Source organism: Canis aureus, chromosome 8 (genome assembly GCF_053574225.1).
Source record: "Canis aureus isolate CA01 chromosome 8, VMU_Caureus_v.1.0, whole genome shotgun sequence".
NCBI lineage: Eukaryota > Metazoa > Chordata > Mammalia > Carnivora > Canidae > Canis > Canis aureus.
The window spans coordinates 65,329,059-65,353,524 of NC_135618.1; the positions used below are offsets into that span (position 1 = coordinate 65,329,059).

Below are 24,466 nucleotides of genomic sequence, written 5' to 3' on the forward strand. Positions count from 1 at the left end.
ACATATCGATTTCGGGGGGCAAAAACATTCAGTCCATAATCCAGCCCACACCAGAGGCCCTCTGCTTTATTATCACCCTCTCCCCCATGTTCAACCCAGTAGACCTCAGTGGACATCCACCCAGTGAACAAATGAAATGAATAATTCTGGTAGGATTTTGAAGGATGCATAGAAGTTTGCTAGGCAGAGAAGGCAGAGATAGACATTCCAGGCTGAAGCCTAGAGGGCCTGCCTGGCTCCCTGCTGGGCCTGAGGGAGGGGGAGAATCAGGCACGACCCCCCCATCCCAGGTGACTGGCCACCTTAGGTCAGCACAGGTGGCAGTGGCCCTGTGCTACCCTGCTGACTTCCTACCCCTGAGCCAAGACCCATCCAGCCTCCACAAGGAGCAGGGCTCCAGCACCTTTGCCCACAGGAGCCCAGCTTAGATGATTCTAGGTATCTCTTTTCCCCTTCACGCCTGGGTGGGTTGAGCAGAATTTATTCAAACTTGCTTTTTATTGGTGTTTTTGTTGAAAGCCCAGGAATTATTCATGGCTGGTTTCGGTTCTCTTCTGGCAATGACCGCATCTTTGTTTACAAGGTACAAATTATGTGTCAGTTCAATTCACCGTCAATTGAAGTCTGCCCCCAAGCATCAAGCAATGGAGGCTCAGAATGCTCTAGAAGCCAAGTCTGGCTGGAGGCAGCAGGGGCCTGCGTGTGTCATGGTCCTCGAAGTCATTAGGGACAGGGGACAAGGAAGGGATACAAGGGAGGTGACTGGGAAATAAATCCGACCTCTGCCCCTTCTCCTCTGTAAGCCTGATTGGGCTCAGTCTTCCCATATAAAAATGGGAAGGAGTATTTAGCACATCCACGTTGCTTTCCACATTATCACCCATGCCTAGCTGAGTGTGGCACACGGGGCCCTCTGTGAGGCCTAAGGCAGGGAGCAGAGATGCCAAAGGAAATGAGAAATGAAAACAGAGGGTCAGCCTCTGCTCCTCTGGCCTCCCAGGGGTGGCGATGTGAGAACATGGCCCTAGGAGATTTTGAGACTCCTCCTATTAAAAGGTGAGTTTTGGGACGCCTGGGTGGCTAAGGGGTGGAGCGTCTGCCTTGGGACCAGGGCGTGATCCTGGAGACCCAGAAGAGTCCTGCTTCGGACCCCCTGCAGGGAGCCTGCTTCTCCCTCTGCCTGTGCCTCTGTGTGTCTCTCATTAATTAATAAATAAAATAGTAAAAAAAAAAAAAGAACCAACAGTGTGCCATGGAGGGTCTGAGCCAGGCCTTCTAAAACTGGCATCTTTTGCTTCTGGTCTCTTGGGGTGACACTCCTGGAAGCCAGCTGCCACACTGTACAGAGGCCCCAGCAGTCCCCTGGAGAAGGCCGCGTGGAGGGGACCCCCCGTTGCCAGCTTGCATCCACGGGTGGGCCGCGCACGCATGTGAGCCACCTTGGAACGCGCCCCGGGGGGTGCCTCGTGGAGCAGGTGCAGCGTCGTTACCGAGATCCGCTCAAATTGCAGACTCACAGCAAAATAAATGGCTGTCGTTTCTGAGCCACCAGTAACGGGGCGGTTGGTTATGCAGCAACAGAAAAGTCAAACATGGGATTCAGCTGAGAATAATTTTGTAGGATATGTGTACTACACCTCCCGTGGGGGCCTAGACCCCTCCACATACCCATTGCCTAGACTCACCCTGTGGGCTTCCCTGCAGTAGTCAGCTGGTAAATGTTCAACGACAGGTTATCAGTGGTGTCCGGGAAGGAGGCCCCCTGATTTGTAGCATCTGCCAGGCTCCGTGGTATAAATACTCCTGAATCATCATCGCTGGCCTCCGTGGAGGCCCAGCCTCCTGTTCACCAGCCTCCTCAAGGCCAAGCACTTCCCGGGTGCCCAGCGGGACCTGAGACTCCAGACCTACCTGGTCCCCTGTGAGCTACCAAGATCCCAACATCCAGCTCTTGCACGTTTGGTTGTGGGAACATGGGATTCGGGGACCCAGCTCTCCCTGGGCATCAGGACATCAGGCCATTCCCCACACTTCCCACCTCCAGCTGGTCTGGGCCTGCCAGAGACACACTGGTTCACACCCGGGTCCCTGCCCTCGGGCAGCCCCTCACTCTGGGGGGAGAGAGATGCGAGGCAGATTCTAGGATGATGATACAAAGAAGGCCAGCTGGTCTGTAGAGCCTGCCGGGAAGGCCCGAAACACAAAGTGGAGGGCCGACAACAAGAACATCCCATGGGGAGGCAGAGCAGAGGGTTTTTAATCCTGTTCCCTGTCAAATACAAACATCATACATGCTTCTGTAAAGCACAAGAGTATTGGGGTGACCATGGGGTCTCTGCTGGTCACAGCGTGGGCCCTTCCCAACCTTTCTCGTGGCCGAGTCCTACAGGTAGGATCTGTAGGTTTGTGTTGCACCTGCCAGGCCTCCAGAACAGAGCAGTAGTGCCCTTACCTGCCTGCGGGTCCAGACCCACACCCTGTATCCGCTTGCTCAGGCTGCTGAAACAAATGCCACCCCCAGGGGATGCTCAAGCAACAGAAGTGTCTTCCTGGCAGTTCTGGAGGCTGGAAGTCCAAGACCCAGGTGTCAGCAGGGCTGGTTCCTCCTGAGGCCTCCGTCCTTGGTGTGTAGATGGCCGCCTTGTCTCTGCGTTCTCACGTGGCCTTCCCTCTGTGCGTGTGTTCTGGTCCCTTCTTATGAACACACCAGTCAGACGAAAATAAGGTCCAGCCTAATGACCTCACTTGCCTTAAGTGCAAGCCCATGTGGCTCAGCAGTTTAGTGCCACCTTCAGTCCAGGGCCTGATCCTGGAGACCCAGGATCCAGTCCCACATCAGGCTCCCTGCATGGAGCCTGCTTCTCCCTCTGCCTGTGACTCTGCCCCCCCCCCCCAATAAATAAAATCTTTTAAAAAAATTTTAATTACAATTGAAATGCAGTTAAGATGCAGTCACATTGGGTTTTTATTTAATTTATTTATTTACTTATACACTGGATTTTAGAGTGGGCCCTTATCCAATAACTACTATTCTTTTAAGAAGTAGGAGCTTTGGATAGAGACACCCACACTAAGGAAGGAGCCACATGCCCACAGAGACAGACATCAGGGTAAGGGTGTGTGTACAAGCCACCCACCACCAGACACTGGGAGAGGGCCATGGGAATGGGTTCTCCCCTAGGGCCTGCAGAGGGAGCATGTAACCAAGGTCTTCTGGCTTCTGGAATTGTGAGAAAATACATTTCTCAGCCACTAACTTTGCATTGATTTGTTAGGGAAGCCCCAGGCAATTAGTACAGCGCCTGATTCTGGCTGGATCAGCCTCTGGGACCTGTTCTTCCTAGCTTACACATCCCCCCAGCTCCTCCTCCTCATCCTCTGGACCTGTCACCCAGAGGAGCTTGGAGCCTGGCCCAGAAGGTAGACAGGCACCCAACCAAACAAAGAATGGGGTGGTCAGTGCAGATGGCCATCAACACACAGAGAGGACTTTCCTTCTGCCACTGACAGTTCCGGGGCTTGGTCGGTTCTTGGGGCACTCAGGGGCAGGCCACCAAGCGAGGATCCCAGTAGCCTAGGGCCACCATGCTGCAAGGAAGCCCAGGCCACACGGACGCCACCAGGAGGTGCCCCAGCCCACAGCCCTGCCTGAGCCGCCCCCCCCCCCCCCCGCCCCACTAGCGTCACTTGCCTGTGCCATCAGGCTCCCTGGATCCAGGCCTGCATGCTCTCAGATGACCGCAGAGCCCGGGGTCATCTGACGGTTGCCACGTGACAGACCACAGGTGGGAACCGTGCTGAACATCTTCCCGATTTCCCGATCCACAAAATCCTCAGCTAAAAAAAGATAGTACAAAGTGGCTACGTGTTGTACCAATTTGTTACACAGCAGTGGCAACTAGAACAGCCACCAGGCCCGGTGTGGGACAATGCTTACGAAGGGTGGAGGCTGCCTGCCAGGACGGGCCCCATAGAACACCTTGCACCCCGCCCTGGCTGGGAGAACCTTCTCTAGTCTGACCTGCCAACACACGACAGCCCTCTGGGAGCGCCTCCCGTGGCTTGCCGTGGCTGCCACTCCTGGGGGAGAGAGGCCCCACCTCCATCACGGCAGGGCCTCGGTGGGAGCCAGGGGCCACGGGGCTCTGGGCTCGCTCCTTGCCCACACCAGCTGCTGCCACTCCAAATACCTGCCCTGCCCACGGCGCCCCAGATGCAGGCAGAGGGGCCCAGACAGGCTGGCCAGGGGCCCCGGTGACCACACAGCCACCATGCCTTTATTCTGTCTGCTGTGCAGCCCTGCCCGCCTGGCTCCTTTCAGCCTCCTTAAAATTGGTGTTTAAACATGGGGCACCTGGGTGGCTCAGTGGTTGAGCCTCTGCCTTTGGCTCAGGTCATGATCCTGGGGTCCTGAAATCGAGTCCCAACACAGGGCTTCCCGCAGGGAACCTGCTTCTCCCTCTGTCTCTGTCTCTGCCTCTGTGTGTGTGTTTCTCATGAATAAATAAATAAAATCTTTAAAAAAAATGACGCAGAGACCCTGAGCCTACCCAAAGACAGCAGAGACCCACACGCACACGCACACATACCCATGCACACACATGTACAAACATACGGACCTGCTTCCCTGAGAAGTGGCCACCTCTGAACCATGCAACCGGCCATGCTGCACCAGGGCTGCAGAAGAACCGGGCATCAAGCCCAGTCCCTCCGGGACTCAATTTTCTCATCTGTGATGGGGCTGAAGATACCACCTCTTGGAAGCAACATCCTTCCTCCTTCCCTCCCACCTGCCCAGCCTCCTCTCTGAGAGCTTCTGGGGAAGGGGGGGGCAGCAGTGAGCGTTTAAAAGGGTGATATGAACCAGAAGGAAACACACATATTGAGCACACCTCCTGCATACAGGCCCCAACAGGCCATGTCCCTGTGAAGCTCATCAAATACCTGCCGGCCCCAGACTCCTCAAGCTCCCCCACCAGGCCCTGCAGCCCAAACAGTTCCAGGATGAGGGAACGAGGCTGGAGAGGAGGAAGCAACTTGCTCACCAGGCCAGACCCAGGTCTGTGTGGCCTCTCCATCCCCACGGAGACCGGAATGTGCCCATTAAAGATCCAGAATCCTGTAGTTCAAAACACAAGATCTGAAACCAGGGGATTCAAAGGTATTTCTTAGCCTGGGAGACAGGCTTGTAGCCAGAGGAGTGGGCAGGGGAGGAGTGGGTGCCTTGCTGAAATAACTGGGGGCTCCCAGGTGGCTGATGACTCGGCCAGGGCTGGTAGAGGGACCTAGGCTGCCTTGCTGGGCACCAGGGTTTCCCACCCCCCTCCTTCTCCTCTTCCTCCTGCTCCTCCTCCTTCTCCTCCCCCTCCTGCTCTTCTCCCTCCTCTTCCGCTTTCTCCTCCTCCTTCCCCTCCTCCTCCCTCTAAAAATGCCTTTCAGCTGCCCTCTCGTGCCTGGAATTCCACCCTGGGCTCCACCCTGGGGCACAGGCTGCACAGGCCTTGCTCTGATGTGCAGATTCCCTGCTGCACGTCGGATCTGGGCCTCAGTGTCCCTGTCTGTAAGTGGAGACAAGAAGGGGGACCACCTGGCAGCAAAGAAAATTTGGGGTCAGTCCACACTCAGCAAATATGTGTCAAGCTCCTATTCTGACCCCAGGGGTGGGATGGGGGGGGGCGCCACGGTGGGCAAGACCCTCTCGTCCTTCTCCTCCCAGGGCTATGGTCTGCAGGGAAGAGCCGCAGGACACAGCCATGGGGCAGGTGTCTATGGAGGCGTGCCCCTGCCATGCCTCGAGGGCCCACCAGAGCCACCCACTGCCTGGAAAAGGCTGAGCTAGCGAGGAGGTTGCCTTCTTTTCCAGGTGAGGCCCAGTGAGGGGAGGCTGCTGGAGGTCACACAGCAGGTGGGTGGCCCTAGTCCGAGACCTCACGTCCACTCAGACACCCTCAGGCTCATTGGCCAGTCTCTGGAGCTATTTGGCCTCCTGAGTCCCCACCCAAGGCCACCAGTCACCTGGTGTTCTGAGGACTCTAGGGGTCAGTGTTCGGGAGTTTGAGTTGCCTGGGTGGGCCGAGGAAACCAGAGAGAGATGGAGAGGAGCGACCCCATCTGCTCTGTTTTGGGATCTCGTAGGGTTCATTAAGGGAGTGTCCCTGGAGTACCGGTGAGGGGACAGTGCGAGAAACCAAGCCAGGGTGAGCCGACACGGCCTCCTGTACCAGCCAGTCACGGCTCAGGGCTGCCCCAAGGTGGGGGGATTCTTTCCAGCGATCGGGATCTGGCTCTGCCACACCCACGAATCAGCCAGTGACCCCAGGGCAGGCCTCTGAGAAAGGTGCAGGTGTCCAAAGGATCTAAGGTCAGACTCAGAGTCATAAGGAGGCTGGAGGTTATCAAGGTTGAGGCAGAGGGGTGGGAAGCATGTGTCATGGGGACAGAGTTTCAGTTCAGAAAGATGAAAGAGCTCTGGAGAAGGATGGTGGGGATGGGTGCACAGCAGTGCAAAAGTGCTTAGCACCCCTGAACTGGACCATTTAAAATGGTGCAAACAGTAATTTTTTTTAAAACAACCAATTTTTATTTATTTATTTATGATAGTCACGACTACACAGAGAGAGAGAGAGAGGCAGAGACACAGGCAGAGGGAAAAGCAGGCTCCATGCAGGGAGCCTGACGTGGGACTCGATCCAGGGTCTCCAGGATCACGCCTGGGGCTGCAGGCAGTGCTAAACCGCTGCGCCACTGGGGCTGCCCGCAAACAGTAAATTTTATGTTACGTGTATTTTACCAGAATTTTTAAAAATGTTAACAACAAAAAAAAAGGTAATCTCTAAGGGAGTCCAGGAGGGCACTGACAATGTCCCCTGCAGGCTCTCTGACAGCCTCAACAATGCCACACCCCCTGGATGCCCCACCAGCACCCCATGACACCCCACGCCAAGTATCACCAGCACCTGAGGTGCACGCCCGCCCAGCCCATCAGTGTCTGCGGCTGCGGCCGTCTCCAGAGATGACCCCCATCACCTGCCCCTGCCAGATGGACCCTCACAGGGCTGTGACCTGCAGGGAGGGCAGTTCTGTGGGTGGTGGGCTGGCCCCAGCAGGAGGGGATGGGGTGAGATGGGGAGGATGGGGGAGGTTCAGCTCCTACAGGAATCCAGCCCCTGGGAAGGGCGCTGTGGGGAGTTTAATTTGGTTCTTCTCCTGGAACCAGGGTGTCCCTGGAGACCTAATCCCTTCTGGGGATTTAAAAGCATCCAACTTGCCAAGGAAGAGGCCAGCTCCTGGCCTGAGGCGATGCCAGCTTCCCATTTTAATTGGGGTGTATTTTAGCTCTGAGCAGGAGGGTTCCCGAAGTCCCGAGGCTCCCTCCCTTTGCCCACACAGAAACAGGAGACATGTGCCCGCTCTGGGCCCGGGGTTTCCGAGCCCCCGTGGCCCCATTAGCTGCCCATGCGTGTGGGCTGTGTGGCACCCACAGCCCTGGCAGGCAAGTGGCCACAGCTCCTCCCTGGGAGGGGGGGCTCCTCCTCCAGCCAGGGGCCCAGCCACCAACTATACAAAATCCCAAATCCCTGACCTCCACTCAATGCCAGTGGGACTGAGCATCCATCCAATGAGCCCAGGACTGTCCTATTTTGAACACTCAGTGTCTTGCGTCCAGGCAGCGCCTCTGCTCAGCCGCTGGTTGTCCTGCCACTACAACCACGTGGGGTAGTTGGTTAAGTGCTGCACACACACACCCCTCGTGCCCCCCCTCCCCAAAAGACGTGTTCACCTGGAACCTCAGGATATGACCTTATTTGGAAACAGTCCTCACAGATACAGTTAAGGTAAGGATCTCAAATAAAGATCATTTGTGATTAGGTGGGCCTAGATTCAATAAGTGTCCTTATAAAGAAATAGAAAACACACACACAGACACACATGCACAAGGGGTGTGTGCAAGTGGAGGCAGAGATCCGAGTGAGACATCCACACGCCAGGGAACGCCAATGATCAAGCAGAGCCGGAGCCACCAGAATCTGGAAGAGGCCAGGGGCCGCTTCCCCGTCAGAGCCTCCAGGAGGAACTGCCCCGGCCCCACCTGGATCTCAGGCTTCTGGCCCCCACGGGGTCAGGGTAACACATTCCCCTTGTTTACAGCCACCCTCTGTGCTGCCAGCCCCAGGCCAGCCCCCAAGGGTGGACACGGGGACAGGGGCCTTGGGGCCTCCATACCAGCCCCAGCCCAACGGCTCCCGAGGGCTAAGCTCCTGCTGCTCCGGAGCTGGGCATGGGATCTGTTTTCCATAAACACTCTTTTGAACTGAATTTCATTTTTCTCACCCAAGGAAGGCGTCTGGAAGAGAATGCCCAGACTCTCAGGGTGGAGAGTAAAGAGGGAGGAGGATGTGCCATGTTTTGTTGAGGGTTTTACCTTTTTTTTTTTCCTGGCATTCTCTGTCCTTTCTGATATTTCTCTAATGAACATGGGGGCGATGGCCTCTGAAAGTGAGTTCCTGCCCCCCAGGTGGCTCTGTGATCAGGGAGCCAGGGCAGGGGAGCAGGGAGGAGCCGCAGCAGGTTTCCCAGGGTGGGCAGGAGGACACAGTGAAGGCACTCGTGGCTGCTCCCCCTGTTCCCTCGTGTTGAGTGCTGGGCAATGGGGAGGGAGACGGGAAGGGAGGGGTGCTCCAGGCAGATCACAGTGACCCCCCCCCCCCCCCAGGCTATGAGCCCTCTGGTGGTGCTGGGCAGAGAGCACCTCCTCCATCCTCCAAGACTCCGGTTTGGGATTTACAAGTTGATCTACACAGGCTGGGGCCTCTCTGGCCCAGATGGGGCCTCACATGGTCCCCAGAGGCCGCAGAGACCACCCGGTCAGAGGCGCCCACTCTGGAGAGGCCTGGGGACTCGGTGGAAGCAGCCCCCACTCTCCCAAACTCGGCCCCTTTGCAGCATTTTTAATTTGTTTGTGCAGAAAATAAGCTAAGGGAGGCAGCGGAGACTTTAAGAAAGAGCAGGCCTCAGCATTTCCCGGGCGCTGGCAGCACGCCTGGGAGCGGAGGGGGGGGGGAGAGGGGAGAAGGGGGAGGGGGAGGGGGGGGGAGGAGGGGAGAAGGGGGAGGGGGAGGAGCATGTGGATTCATCTCCTTCCCGCGTGGACTCGCTCCCCGGTGGCCGTGTCCTCCATCACCCAGCAGAGGCCCCCCAGACCCCCCAGACCCCCCATCTCGGGGCCTCGGTCCTGCGCGGGCTGAGCGAGGTCCCGGAAGGCCCCCCAGGAAGCCCCCCCCCCCTCCCGCGGCCAGGGCTGCCCGAGGCCGCTCCCCGGATTCCAGGGACCCCGAGCCCTGCGGGGCGGCGCGCCACGCGTGCACTTTGACTCTAGGGACGAAGCGGCTTCTGCTGCCGAGATGCCTCCAGGCTGGGGGGCAGGCAAGCGCCGAGTGTCCCCTGGGCCACGCCACGGAGCGGGAAGCCGGGCCCACGGCGGTGGCTTCGGCTCTCACTGGCCTGCCGCAGGGAGACTCCTCCCGGCCCCCACAGCCCACCCCGGGCCCTGTTGTCCCTGGCCATGCACCCCCGCCATGGAGGGCAGCTGCCCAAGGCTGCCAGCACAGGTGGCTCTGAGCCCCCCACAGGCCTGGCAGGGCGGGAGGAAGCCCCAGGAGAGGGGCCAAGGGCACCCCCTCCCACGCAGCCAGCCGCGCCTGCTCCTCCAGATTCTGCAGGCTCTGCTGACACCTGCTGGCCACGCGTCCATCACCATAGCAACCCTGGCCTGCCTCCCGACCCCACCCCCACCCCACCCCCAGCAAGGAGGGAGTGGGGTTGAGGTGGCCCGGGCGGACCTGGCGCCGGGAGATGGGGCGGTGTAGACACGCCGCGGGATGGGCCCGTCAGGAATGCCTGCCAATTCCACAGGGCGGCTTCCCGCTATTCCCCGAACGCTGCTCCCCCACCACGCCAGGCCTCATCTCTCCTTCCTCCACACCCCGCCTCCCCAGAGACTCCCCAGAGCCAGGGTCTACACCCAGCTGCCAGTCCTCACCATAGGACTTGTCCAAGGGCTCAGCCTCGGGGGTTCCCATCTCAGGCACCGTGACCCTCCCACCCCACTTGGGCCACCAGAAGGCAGGCAGGGGGTACCTCCCACCCACCCCAACAACTCTGGGTTTCCCTTCTCCACACTGCTGGCCTGTGTTCACCTTACTCCATCTCCTCTTCTATGCCTGGGCCCCAGCCTGCCACTGCTCACCTGGGTGCCTGCCACCCCTCACCTAGATGGCTGTCACTCCTCACCTGGGTGGTTGTCACCCTTCACCTGGGAGCTTGTCACCCCTCACCCCACACCTGGGCTCCTGTCGCCCCTCACCTGGGCAGCTGTTCCCCACTCACCTGTGTGCTTGTCACCCCTGACGTGGGTGGCTGTCACTTTTCACCTAGGCAGCTGTCACCCCTCACCTGGGCGGCTGTCACAGCTGAGCCCCAGGTCTTTGCTCTTCTGTGGCCTCCAAAGCCACATGTGTGTGCCCCATAAGGAAAGTCCCAAACCCTCCCTCAGGCCAGCCACACAGGACTGCTCTTCCCACCAGGGTGCTCTGAGCATACTATCCCCCCTTCCCAGAAGGTTTTTCCCAGCTCCCTCTACCTCTGTTCAGCAAAGTCTTCTAGGACATTCCACAAGCTGTGACCTCTCAAGGCCCTACCGTTACCTGGGGACTGTGTCTTGCCCGCCATGGTGTGCCCCAGTGGTGCTGCTGTGATTGCAGGGTCCCCACTGTGGGTGGGCTGAGCCCAGCACTGACGCAGGGAAGCATCTGCTAACCTGGGGCCCCCCTGCACTCCCCACTGAGGCACTGCCTCCTCCAGCCCTCCTGCCACCTTCTCTGGCCTCTCCCGCCCCTGCTGACTCTGCTCTATGGGACAACAGTCTTGACACAAGCCTGACCCCACATGCCCAGCACAGCCCTGCCCAGGGCTCCCTGCCCATAGGGCCTTGCACTGGACCTCAATAGATAGAAACAGGGAGCTGAAGCGACCCTTCTGGAGACCTTCTAAGCCGGCCCCTCCATGGTGAGGGTTGGTAATGGACATGGGGCCACCTTTTCTATTGGTCCCTTAGGAGGGGGCAACGGGCCAAAGGGATTAAGAGAAAGAGCCCTGGTCTTGCCCCAAGGTGGCCGAGGGTCTTAGGTTGGTCACCCCCATCCAGGGCCTCAGTCTCCCCATCTGTGTTCAACAGATTGGGCCCATCTGATTCTGATGGGTGATGCCTGGACCGGCCCTAATGGCCAAGGGGGAGACCAGCCCCTCTCTGATGCACACCATACTCTGGGTACTGCTCCATGCTGCTGGAACCCAGCTGCCCTGAGGGCCTAGTCCAGTGTCCACACTTAGTCTTGTGCCCAGCAACCTGGTAGCAGCTCCTGCAAGGTGCCCAGGAAATCCCTGAAAGCCCTAAATCTCACCTGGCCCCAAAGAGGAGGCTGCTTGTTCCTCTCATCCCCTTCCAGTGCACTGATCATCATCATTCCAATGGCAGTGCCGAGTGCCTCCCGGCCCTCCTGGCCTTCCTGGCCCAGAAAGCCTGGTTGCGGGCCCACTCGCAACCAGATGTCAGGGCATCTTGGCTAAGTCTGGCCACAACCATGGCCATGGTGACCAGAAGCCAGGTGTCAAGCCAGGAGAGATCCCATGGACTGGTCAGCAGCGCAGCATAGCCTCCCAACACACCTATTTCTCTGTGGCCTCTCTTCCTCCTCTCTCCACCCCCTGTTAATCTGTTTGCTCCGGGGCACCTGGGTGGCTCAGTGGTTGAGCACCTGCCTTCGGCTCTGGGTGTGATCCCAGGGTCCTGGGATTAAGTCCTACATCAGGCTCCCCATGCGGAGCCTGCTTCTCCCTCTGCCTATGTCTCTGACTCTCTGTCTCTCTCATGAATAGATAAATAAAATCTTTTTTAAAAAATCTGTTTGGTCTGAGTTTGTTTTAAAGATTTTATTTTCAAGTAATCTCTCCACCCAGCATGGGGCTCAAACTTACAACCCCCAAATCAAGAATGGCATGCTCTACTGACTTGAGCCAGCCAGGTGCCCCTGCCCCCTGCTGATCTGTTCATTTGATTTCTCTCTGCTTCTCTGTCTGACTCTGTCTCTGGAATTCCAGGCAGCGGGAATAGCCTATGCAAAAGCCCTGTGGTGGACCAAGCACAGAGCAATAGAAGACTTGAAGGGAGACAGATATGGCAGAGCGTGGAGTACACTGAGGCAAGGGTGTGAGATGAGGATGGAACAGCACTGGATGCTGAGACTCAGAAAGAGGTCATCCCCTCTAAGAACATACAGACTTGCAAGTTGGCGGAGAACAACTCAGATCTGCTCGCCTTAGATTGGATCCACAGTAGTCCTCATACTTGTGAATCAGGAAAGGATCTAGTGGACACTGTGTTCAAAAAAACCCCAATCTGTCCCACCCCCATCCTGTAGTAGCCTCCATGGTTTGGGTGAACACTAACTGTCTAAGCAAATCAGGATGTTCTCAAGGTCATAGTAATTGGTTCAGGGGTAGGAATAAACAAGGAATCCCAGCTCTTTGCCAGTCACCATCCTAAACTGAGTCTTTAGAGCTACTACTAAGCTGCTGGATCAATCCTGACCTGAAGTCTACCCATACCATTTCTTTATTGAAATAAATTCCCTTTATTATTAAGCCAGTTTGCACTAGGTTTTCTATTGTTTTCTAGTATTTGTTACCAAACACATCCTGGGAATGCATTCTCCCAAAGACTCAATGTAGCAATGAGGCCACCTCAGAAGCCAGACAAAACAGTTTCCAGATGGCAATAAAGCAAGGAATGCCTCTCCAGTGACAGGGAGGATCAAGCTCTATTTTAAAAAGGAACAGAAGGTCTGGGAAATTTAACCCTTGAATAGCAAAGGCCTGGAATGCCCTGAGTGGGTGGGTGGGAGGGGTAGGTGGCTGGCCCGGAGATGGGGTCCAGGCCCCCTTGCTCAACAGATCTCCAATTCATGTCCCTGCGAAATGCCACCCCAGCCACCGCGCCTGGCTGGCCTGTGCCCACAGCCCGCCATCCAATTCTCTCAGCGAGTGTGCCGCCAGCTTCCGCACCACCCGAGCCATGCTGGAAAATTGCCCACAAGTTAAAAGAGATTTCTTTCCAGCAGACATCACTCTGGCGGATCCGAGCCTTATCTTCCCCTTCCAGAATGAGTGTTGTTCATTTCACTTCCTAAAATAAAATATAAAAAAACCCAAACCACAAACTGAAAAACAGGTGGGGCCGTTTCAGGATTTGGCTGGAGCTTGTCTGGGAGCTGATAAGGAGCAGCCAGTTGCCGGGCAACATAGCAGAAAGCCGAAGGGGAGAGGTGCCCAGCGTTTCCGGGGCACCCCCACTGCCCCCAAAAAAGATAGCTGGGCATAAGCAGGCCCAGGGCTCCATAAGGCCTTTCTCATTCTAGAGAGGTTTCATCCCTAAGTATTTGGGAGCCCAGAGGGACGAGGAGCAGAAGAGAGCCTGCCCATGCAGAAGCAGTGAAACAATGTCTTAATGGGGCCGAGGGGCCAACACTGGGGGTCAGGACCAGGCACCCTGGAAGCAGTCACGTCAAATGCACGTCTGACCTGGGAACTCCCAACTGCAGGGCCAGGATTCTCCTAGGGGTTGCTGATGGACCCCTGGGAAGCAAGTCTGCAGAGGTAGGCCACAGGGCCCTTCCTTGACCCAGCTCTGGTGCACTCAGTAATCAGTAATTGACACGAGGTATAGAAATGGCCCAAATGATGGGGATCCCTGGGTGGCTCAGAGGTTTAGCGCCTGATATTGGCTCAGGGTGTGATCCTGGAGTTCCTGGATCAAGTCCCACTTCGGGCTCCCTGCATGGAGCCTGCTTCTCCCTCTGCCTGTGTTTCTGCCTCTTTCTCTCTCTGTGTGTGTCTCTCATGAATAAATAAAAATCTTAAAAAAAAAATAAAATGGAAAAGGCTGAGAGCTGAAGACACACTTCAGCTTTAAGGGCAGGTAGTGATCTCCTGTCTGTCGGGAAGCCTCTCCTGATTCCTGCACGTGGAAATCACTGGCCCTCCACACAGACCCTATAAGGACTTCCTCGTCGGTCTCCAGGGGCCTTCATCATGCCCTACCTAGGGATGGACGTTTCTAGAGACACCTGCCTGAGTTTCTTGTTAAATTCAGCAGCTCCACACAAGCAGCACTAATTGTCTCACACCATTTCAGCCGAGTGGGACGGGGAGAGGCACCTAGAAGCCCCTTCACCTGGTGGCTCTGATTCGGGCTCTCCCACGAGATGGCAGTCAAGATGTTGGCTGGGGCTTCGGTCAGCAAAAGGCTCAACTCGACCGGAATCTCCTCTTCCAAGAGGTGTCAACTCGGCCGGAGGCCTCAGGGCCCCGCTCGGGCCTTTGCACGGCTGTCTGAGCATCCTCACAAGGTGGCGGCTGGTTTCCCGAGGGAGGGAAGCTCAAGCTGTCATGTCCTTCCTGGCCCAGCCTCTAACATTTTTGCAATAGCCTGCAGATCCTGGGTCAGGCCTATCCGACGTGGAGGGGCCACACGGGGAAGGAATGCCAGGAGTCAGGGGTCCTTTTCTTCCTTCTGGAATATATGTTGTTGCCCATAATTAATAACATCTTATACTTCATTTTTTGTTTGTTTTTAAAATTTTATTTACTTATTCATGAGAGACACAGGGTGAAGCAGTCTCCCTGTGGAGAAGCAATCTCCCTCTGGAGGGAGACTCCCTGTGGTGGCCTCATTGCTACATTGAGTCTTTGGGAGAATGCATTCCCAGGATGTGTTTGGTAACAAATACTAGAAAACAATAGAAAACCTAGTGCAAACTGGCTTAATAATAAAGGGAATTTATTTCAATAAAGAAATGGTATGGGTAGACTTCAGGTCAGGATTGATCCAGCAGCTTAGTAGTAGCTCTAAAGACTCAGTTTAGGATGGTGACTGGCAAAGAGCTGGGATTCCTTGTTTATTCCTACCCCTGAACCAATTACTATGACCTTGAGAACATCCTGATTTGCTTAGACAGTTAGTGTTCACCCAAACCATGGAGGCTACTACAGGATGGGGGTGAGACAGATTGGGTTTTTTTTTTAACACAGTGTCCACTAGATCCTTTCCTGATTCACAAGTATGAGGACTACTGTGGATCCGATCTAAGGCGAGCAGATCTGAGTTGTTCTCCGCCAACTTGCAAGTCCTGGAGCAACTGTTTGGGCCCCAAAAGGCTTTTTCTTCTCCCTTGCTATATTTTTTCTTTCTTTTTTGGGAGCAGCGCCACTCAAGATACAGGGCTTCTGGGAAACAGAGCTGAGAGTCTCGTTTGTGCAAAGAAACTGCTCTGCCTCCACACACAAGTGCTGTGTTTATGCGTGAACTGAGCCTCTTGCACGGTCATCCTTGGCCCACCTCTCTCCTAGTGACTGTTGTGTCCCCCCGTTTGGCCCAGGCAGGGGGAGGTGGAGAAGCCAGGCCAGGTGGGGTCGGGGAAGGGGCTCTGCATGCTCACCGGGGCTGCCGGGGACCTGGGCGGGAGGGGGACACGTGGCCCCAGGCCCCCTCAGTCACTTTGGGCCTGGGGTTGCAGACTTGGCTGGGGAGTCGTCCTGGGGAGACCACACACGTATGGTTACCAGCCCGGGCCTCACACGGTCACTGACCACCCACTGTGGGCTGGGCCCCGGGCGCCGTAAAAGGAGCTTCAGGGGTCAAGAGCAAGTGGAGAGGGGGCTGGGTGGGGGGCTCAGGTCCACATGAGGGTGGGAGCCTGAAAAGCCTGCTTCCCAGCCCAGTGGCCACAGCTGGCCCTGTACCAGCCCTGCCCTTGCCAGGGGGTCAGCAGTGTTGGGACTGGACCCCATTTATTCTCGGCCGCCGCACGGAGTCAGTGGCTCACAACTGACCTGGACTTCTCTGCCCAGAAGGACCCACAACAGTATAAAGACAGGCTGTTGTGCATAAGGACAAGTGCATTCCCGCCTCTACGGTTCACTGCTGCTGCTTCTGGTTGTTGGTTTAACATTTAGGATTTTCAACATGTTTTAGGAACAAAAATCCTTAGCATCAGATTTTTTTCCCCAGACACAAGTGTTCCACGGAGATTGACTTGAACCAAACCCGGTTGAAGAGTCTCTACCTTCTCTCTGACTGAATGCAGGCCCCCAAACATTCAACAGCTGTGCCAACCCTGCGCCCTGGACAGGGGAGACTGGCCAGCATCTTCCCTGGGGAATGTCCTCATCCACAGAGGGAACAAATGAGCCACAGGATAGGAAGCCATGCTTCCTTCCGTTCACTACTGGGGGACAGTGCCTGTTCTTTCTGGAGGCGTACTGACACCTTAAAATTCTAAACCCCTTTGGACCCTGCCATTTTATTTCTAGGAACACCTTCTGTTCGAAAGAAAAGAATACACACAAGTATTGCATTTATAAGAGCATTCACTGCAGCTCTGTTTATAAAAACAGGGATGTCTGGGTAGCTCAGTGGGTGAAGCATCTGCCTTCAGCTCAGGTCAGGATCCCGGGGGTCCTGGGATGGAGCCCCGCATTGGCTCCCTGCACCCTGGGGAATCTGCTTTTTCGTCTCCCTCTGCCTGCCCCTCCCCCTGGTTGTTCTCTCTCTCTCCCCACCCCCCATCAAATAAATAGATTTTTTAAAAAATCTATAAAAACAAAGAATTAGAAACAAGCTGGGTGCCCAATCACAGGGGATTGGTTAAGTAACTCAGGCAAATAAAGCTGTCACAAATCATGATGTAGCAGATTAAAAACAAAAAGAGCACTGGGCAAGGTCATCTGTGGCGTATAATCCCATTTTAACCTCTCCTATCTGTACGTACACATACAAGTCCAAAGACAAAGGCTGGAAGGAGGCACTCTGAAATATTAATGTTGGGATTACATTATTGTCCCTTTGTTTATATTGGCTGTTTCTCAAATGAGCTTTATTTCATTAGGGAAGAAAAACTGATTGCAAAACAGAATTCAGGGGGATAATAGCAATTAGGCAATGAACAGGGAAGTCCGCACAGGGTACAGAAGCAGCTCAGGAAAAGAAGGGGTTCCCTCTGTTTGGAAGGGCTGGGACCAGGGGAGAGCACCCCTGGAGGCTAATGTCAAAGGCAGCTGGATGGTGAGGGACACAGGGGGTATCCGAAACCATGGGCAGGAGAGACACCTGGTGGGTCCCTGAGGCTGGCTGGTCAGGCAGCCAAAGCCCCCAGGAGGCCTATGGCCCTGGTCTTGCCCCCAGAGGGCAGAAGCAGTTTACAGAGTCTATGCTTCAGTTTCCATGTGCAAACAGCGAGAAGTGAGAAGTGGAGGAAGCACTTCTTAGGGATTTAAAACAAAGGCCCTTGTGTCCCTAATAGAGTGTCTATAAACCAGTAAGAAAAAAATAACATAGGTGCACCCGGGTGGCTCAGTTGGTTGAGCAGCCCCTGTGCATCAGGCTCCGAACTTAGCAAGGAGTCAGCTTGAGATCCTCTCTCTCTCCCTGTCTCTGCCCCTTACCTCTCTGAATAAATAAAATCTTAAAAAAAAAAAAAAACATAGAAAAGAAACTCTCAATGGCCTTTAAAATGTATAAAAAGATGCTCGACTTTGCTCATAAAAGAAATGCTCGGCAAAATCACACTTAGATACTATTTTTCACCCACCCGATTGGCAAAATTCGAAAGTTAGAGAACACCCTCTATTGGCAAGACAGTGGGAAGAAGAGATGCTTGGGCATTGCTTGTGGGAATGCAAACTGGTCCAACCCACCCCTGTGGAGGACAACGTGGGCAGTATCTTTCTAATTACAAATGCATACACTCTCCAAGCCAGCAATTCACTCCCGGGAATTTGTTATAGACACTTGCACATGCGTAAAAGGCTAGTCAAGTGATATTATTAATTTGCAGCATTGTATGGAAGCAGAGAAGACTGAAATCCTCCAAATGTTCAACTGCAGGGGGATGGGTTAAAGACATCGTAACACACCACCCAGTGGAATATTACACAGCTGTCAAGAGTGACCGGAGGTGACAGGGCAATAATGGCCAAGTAGGAACTTTTGAAAACTCACCTCTTAGAGAAACAGTGGGAAAAAACTGGAAAAATGATCATTATCAACTGTTTCATGACTCTGGAAATTAACCAGAGGCCCGCAGTAATCTGGGGAATGTTTATTCAGAAAAAATGATGGAGTCTCAGTAGAAATAGCAGCTCAGCAGTAGCCCTGACAACAAAAGGCCCATGTTCCCAGTCCCAGAAGAGCTAGGAGGAGCTGAGGGTGCTCAGAAGCCTCATTCTCAGGGAACTAGGTAGGGGGATGGGTGAGCATCTGTTGAAAATATTTACGAACAAGTGTTGTAGTGTTGCGGTGGCATGAGGCCATCAATTCACAGTCAGGGCAAATAATAGACTAAGCAAATTATTGATAAATAGACAATAAATAGTATACTAATATAAAAGGAAAAGCAGGGGAATGAGATGTCCATAGGGGCTTTGAAAAACTCCTATAGGAGCACCTGGTGACTTGGTGGTTGAGTGTCTGCCTTCCGATCAGGTCGTGATCCCAGGGTCCTGGAATCAAGTTCCACATCGGGTCCCCACAGGTAGACCGCTTCTCCCTCTGCCTATGTCCCTGCCTCTCTCTTTCTGTGTCTCTCATGAATAAATAAAATATAAAAAGAAAGAAAAAGAAAGAAGAAAGAAAGAAAGAAAGAAAGAAAGAAAGAAAGAAAGAAAGAAAGAAAGAAAGAAAGAAGAAAAAGAAAGAAAGAAAGAGAAAGAAGAAAGAAAGAAAGAAAGAAAGAAAGAAAGAAAGAAAGAAGAAAAGAAAAGAAAAGAAAAAAGAAAAGAAAAGAAAAGAAAAGAAAAGAAAAGAAAAGAAAAGAAAAGAAAAGAAAAGAAAGAAAGAAGAAATAAAGAAAAGCTCCTACATAGCTGGATCTTTCATCTTTGGTGAGGAAGGGGACTCTGGGGTCCCTTTACTAGGGTACTAAGGGTTCCTCCCTCAGCCAATCACCTCCCAAATGACCCTCTCTCCTCATACCATCATCATGGAGGGCAGGATTTCAACACATGAATTTGAGGGAGGTCACAAACATTCAGACCATGCACTGAATGATTCCACTCCTAGAGGCCCCAGGAACAGTCAAATTAGAGACAGAGAATAGAAAACCCGGCTGGTGCCTTTGAAGGATTTCCTCAAATCTGAGGCTTTGTGAACAGCTCCCACCTCCTGGACCCAGGGAGGAGCTCTTCAGGGGGCCCACGTCCATCCCAGGAGGGTCTGAACGACTCCCAGGACCCTGGACCCAACCTCACGGCAGGTAGCCCACGCCCACCAAGACCTCTCTACCAAATAGCCAGTGTGTACCTGTGCTGGTCCAGGTTTTACTCTGCACAAACTTAGCCTGATCTTGTCATCACAGCTTGTGTAGGACCCCGCAACCTGCCTTTGGGATCAACATATTGTGAACAACCTTTTGTTCTATTGCACAGAGATGTGATATGTTCCTGTTAAGAGCTCCATACTGTGCTTTACGTGAAATTACTTTTATTCACCCTGTTTCCCTATGTGTGTGTATTTTGTTTTGTTTACACCTCAGAATTAAGTTCACCCATGACAGTTGTAGAAAATCTGGAAAAGGATGGAAAAGAATTAAAAGGAAAAAAGTCACCGGAAATCCGTCCCTTTGGCAGAAGCGGTGGCTGTGGCTCCTCTTGGCCGGTAGCTCTGTGCGCAGGGAGGATGGGGCAGGAGGCGGCAGGGCGTTCCTTGCCCGTTGCCAACAGTGTGGTCAAGGACCACAAACTTGACGGCTACATCAACATGTGTTAATGTTCGTACAGTCCTGGAGGTCAGGAGTCTGACCCAAATCCTACTGGCTAAATTCCAGGTGTCACCAGGGTTAGTTTGTCCCAGAGGCTCTAGGGGAGAACCCGTCTCCTGGACTTTCCCTGTGCCTAGAGGCCACCCACATTCCTCAGGTCCTGGTCTTTCCAGCAATACCAGAGGCTCTCCCTCTGCTTTCTAGGACCCTCGGGATTACACGGGGCTAGTCTCCCTGTCCCAAAGCCCACTGATGGGAGAACCTACTTCCCCTTTGCTGTGTAACCTACCATGGTCACAGGATCTGGGGATTCGGGCATTGACATCTTTGGGGGCCCTTATTTCACCTCCATGGATGGCCTGGCGGGACACTGCCAGGCCCCAGGCCCAGGCCTGTGCAGGTAGTCAGTCGGGGGGCTCTGGCTGTGACCACACTCCTTAATTTGGGAATGGCCAGCTGGAGGTTGCCACTCCCCTAGACCCAAAGGCAAACCTGGGTGGGGAATCACCATTTGGTAGGATTGACATCCTCTGACATTTATTCATTTTCATTTATCTGCATTTGCTACTTTATATGCCTTAATAATCATCGATGTCCTGGGTAATTAGTACATTTGGAATTGAGGAACCTGGCAACTGGGAGGTGACCTCCAAGCTCTGAAGCCAAAGCCGAGGACTGACATGTGGGCCAGATCACCCTGTGGAAAGATGCTCAGCCCACACCCAAAATACAACTCCACTTCTACAGCCCCTGAAGGCTCCTCCCAGCCTTCAAGAATTCATATGTAGATCCAGAAATTTCACTAACGAGAGTCTCTCCTAAGGAAAGAATTCTAAATATAGAAAAACACTAGCACAAGGGTATCAGAGCAGCTTTCTCTGGAAGAGTGGCTAATTAGAGACAACCTAATTGTCCAACGACGGGGGACCAGTGTCCACGTGACAGTGAACCGCATCGTTAGATTGACGAGTCTGGAAGGACATAGGATGCTTTTATTGTCGTGAGTGTAAGGCAGGATCCTAAGTCGGGTGATCGCAGCCAAAGGACGTTTTTTTAAAAGCCTGGAATGAGGACTCCAAGGACATGAACTAAAATATCAACAGAGGTTCTCTGTGGCTGTTGAGAATATGGGTCATTGCTTTTCCCCTTTGCCCTACTTCTCTGAATTTTTCAAATTTTCTGGGATAAACATAATAGAACAGTTCACCTTTAATTGAATTGGTTCTATTAAGTAATTGGGGTGTTAAAGTGTATAAAGGTGTGTGCACACAATAGTAGTCTGAGGGTGTGAATAGGAATGTATAAGAGTGTGGGTGTATGAACACCATGAAATCCAGTGTGTGTGTGTAGGTGTATAAGTGCAGGGGTGTGAGTGGTTTTATGCGCAAAACCATAAGCATGAGTGTGTGTCAGTGGGTATGGGTGTGAGTGCTGGTGTGAACATGTGGCTGTGTGATGGCTGGGGTGGGGGTATGTGCAGTGGTTGTGAATGCAGGTTTGTGAGAATATGCATGTAGGAATGTGTGTGCATGTGTGTGAGCATGTGTGAATTATAACGTTTGGGGGTATCTGTGTGTGAGGAGCCATGTGTGAGTGGATGTGTGTGTGTATGTCCATGTGCATCCGTGCTTGTGCTAGTGAGGGCCTGTGAGGTGTGAGCAGGTGGGGGGTTGGGGGTGCGTGTGGCATGAGTGTAAGGGCAGTAATCTGCAGGCCAGGCCCAGGGAGCCCGAGGGGGTTCCGAGGCTGCACCCCTCCTGCAGGACCTCCATTTCCTTCCTCACTGGGGTGGATGGTCCTCAGGGCTTCCCTGCTCCTGACTTTGGCCGACCTCCTCCTGCGGCGCTGCGTGCCGCCTTTACAGCTGGGGAGAAGAGGCAACAGTCACACCCGGCCACTTCACGCGGCTCAGGCGCCAGATCAGACAGGAAGGTCCAAGCGAAAGCATCTTCTGTGACATCAGTGACCTCCTGGCCTGAGATCTGCAGCAGGAGACACACTCACTCTCTCACCCACCACCACCCGACCACGGTGGGGTCCTGGGCAGGCCCTAAGAGCCCCAAGAAGACCCTCTGCTCTAAAAGGTCAGGGTTCCGCAATGCTTTCCTCCACCGCCAGGAAAAGTAAATGCTGGCAACAAGTAAATCCTGCACAAAGCTCCTGGTGACAGTCAAAGCTTGTCATTCTTGTCCTCCCTCTGTCCTCCAGCCTCGACTCCCGAAGCTTCCAATGCAAACCCTCCATATCGGAAAGGTCCCTTGGTTCTTTCTTCTCTGCCACAAAGAAAGGCTTTACCTTAGATGGTTTTGATTTTCTTTGGAGGCTCAGCCTATGGACAAAGGCCAAGCTGCTTTCCATAGCCAACTCCCAAGTGTGAGCCCTGGCCTTTCTGGGCAGCACCAAGCCCCTTCACATTTCTCGGCCCTTTCCGACACAGTGCTCCCCATAAAGTGGGGTATCTGCTCAGGAGGCCTGTGGGAAACATGAGTCCTCCCAGACTTGGCCAAAAGGGGCTGGTCCTCCCACCTTCACTGCAACGCCACAAGGCCATGGGCAGGGCGGGCAGGGTGAGACCAGCAGGAGCAGACAACAGCTCTGAATGCAGCTGCTCTTCCCTGACCATGAGGCACTTGCTAAAAATCCCACAACGCTAGTTCCCATTCCACATGCTCTCCAAAGGAAGACCTCCTTCTACATGACACCCCCAGTGGGGGGTGGGGCAAGCAGGCCTGTGTCCCCTTCCCTTGAACACAGCTGACCAGTGACTATCTCAATCAACAAAGTGTGTGGAGGGACGCCTGGGTGGCTCAGTGGTTGAGCATCTGCCTTCAGGTCAGGTTGTGATCCCGGGGTCTTGGGATCGAGTCCCACAGTGGGGTCTCTGCAGGGAGCTTGCTTCTCCCTCTGCCTGTGTCTCTGCTCTCTGTGTGTCTCTCTCATGAATAAATAAAATCTTTTTTAAAAAAACAAAAAGTGTGTGGAGGTGACACTATGGGATGTCCAAGCCAAGGGCACACCCTCCAGGTTTTCTTGGGGCCCAGTCACCATGCTGTGAGAAAACCCAATTAGCCCAGGTGGACAGACCACATGGAGAGGCCACACGTTGGTGTCCTGGCCACAAGCCCAGCTGAGGTCCTCATCAAGAGCCAGCACCAACCACTGTCGCCTAAGTTAAGATGCTTCCAGAAGATTCCAGCCCTCAGAAGAGCCCCTAGACACCAGGAAGCTGAGGCTGTGCCCTGCCCAAACACCTGCTCCGTGGAAGCCATGAGCATCTCCCAATTGCTCGTCTACACTCTGACTCAGTGTGGCTTGTCATACAGCAGCAGTGGCCTATACCTCATGGTTTCCCAGCCCTGGCTCCCCAACCCCGCACCACCACTTACCTGTCACCCTAACGACCGGGTCACATGTGTGTCTGAAGCAAACCCGCTGGGACTTCTTGCTCCTAGGTTCCCACAGTCTAGTCTGGCTTGGGCAGCACCAGATCAGTCGTGTCCCTCCTGGGTAGGTCACAGCCGACCCCTCGAGCTCTGTCTCCTCCGTTTCTCAGTGGCTCTGGGCAGAAGTGGAGCATTGTGGGGATTGCTGCAGCAGGTGCATGCCAAGCCTGGCGACTGGCTGGGACAGTTGGGAGGGATGGAGGCCCCTGCCCCCAAAACGCCATTTTGCCTCAGGGGGCTCTCTTCTGGAGGACCAGGTGGGGAGTGAGGAGGAGAGCCAAGCCCTCTTCGGCCCACCTCACAGCCCTATCCTCATTCCTCTGTCCCGCAGCATCCTGGGTACCCTGGCCCCTCCCAAATCCAGGCTCCCCATTCCTGCCCTGGTCTTTCTGGCTCAGCTGCCACCTTCCACCCTCTCAACACTGCTACCAGAACCCCTTCCCAGAGCCCAGGTCTGGTGAAGGACGTTTCTGCCTAAAACAGATGCTGCAAATAAGCTGGGTTCCAGAAGGACAAATCCTGTGTTATTCTACTCCTTTGAGGTCTGCGGAGTCGTCAGACTCAAAAGAGACAGTGGATGATGGTGGTGCCTGGGGGTGGGAAGGGGGTGGGGGTTAGTGCATATCAGGACAGAGTCTCAGTGTGGGGGGATGGAACATTCTGGAGCCAGGATGGGGGTAGTGGCTGCACAGGAGCACAAATGTGCTCGATGCCCCTGGACACTTAGAAATGGTGAAGATAGTAAAAGCTGTTATATATATTTTACCACCATTCAAAAAAATTATATATACATATGTAAAATAAAATGGACACAGCCCCACGGTCCTCAGATTCCACCTCTGTCAGTGGGCCACCAGGCAGCATGAGGGCCCGAGCTGTCACTGGGGAACAGAGCACAGCTCTGGCCCGGCCGTGCCCCCGTGTACCCCCCAACCAGACCACCAGCTCTTCCCGCAGCCCAGCAACCCACAGCTCCCTCCCCAGCCTGCGAAGGCTGATCCAAGCAGCTGCCTCCTGGGGGCCCCAGGCAGGTGCAGACCCCCCTTGGGGTCTCATGTCTCCAAGCAGTAAACCCCAAAGTCAGAATAGCCGAGGGTGATGAGCACCCCCTCTCCCTGCCTTGTCCCACCCCCAGGGCTGAGGAAGGTCGCAGGG

The 24,466-nt window shown here is 54.3% G+C and overlaps 1 protein-coding gene and 1 long non-coding RNA gene across 3 annotated transcripts in view; one reads left to right on the plus strand and one right to left on the minus strand.

Annotated features, from left to right (window-relative positions):
• Window positions 1–3,680: 3,680 nt before the first annotated feature.
• Window positions 3,681–24,466, minus strand: part of FBXL18 (F-box and leucine rich repeat protein 18) — a 65,758-nt gene continuing 44,972 nt past the window's right edge. Inside the window, exon 5 of the mRNA XM_077907688.1 lies at window positions 3,681–3,837. Coding sequence (XP_077763814.1) covers window positions 3,834–3,837 — 4 coding nt within the window. The 3' untranslated portion in view covers window positions 3,681–3,833. The remainder of the gene's footprint in view (window positions 3,838–24,466) is intronic.
• On the plus strand, window positions 4,961–6,784 carry LOC144319492 (uncharacterized). 2 transcript variants are annotated; one of them, XR_013385306.1, is made up of 3 exons: window positions 4,961–5,609; window positions 5,717–5,863; window positions 6,601–6,784. It is a non-coding gene; the product is annotated as an uncharacterized LOC144319492 (long non-coding RNA). The 2 variants fall into 2 exon arrangements; XR_013385307.1 differs by having other exon boundaries at window positions 5,112–5,161.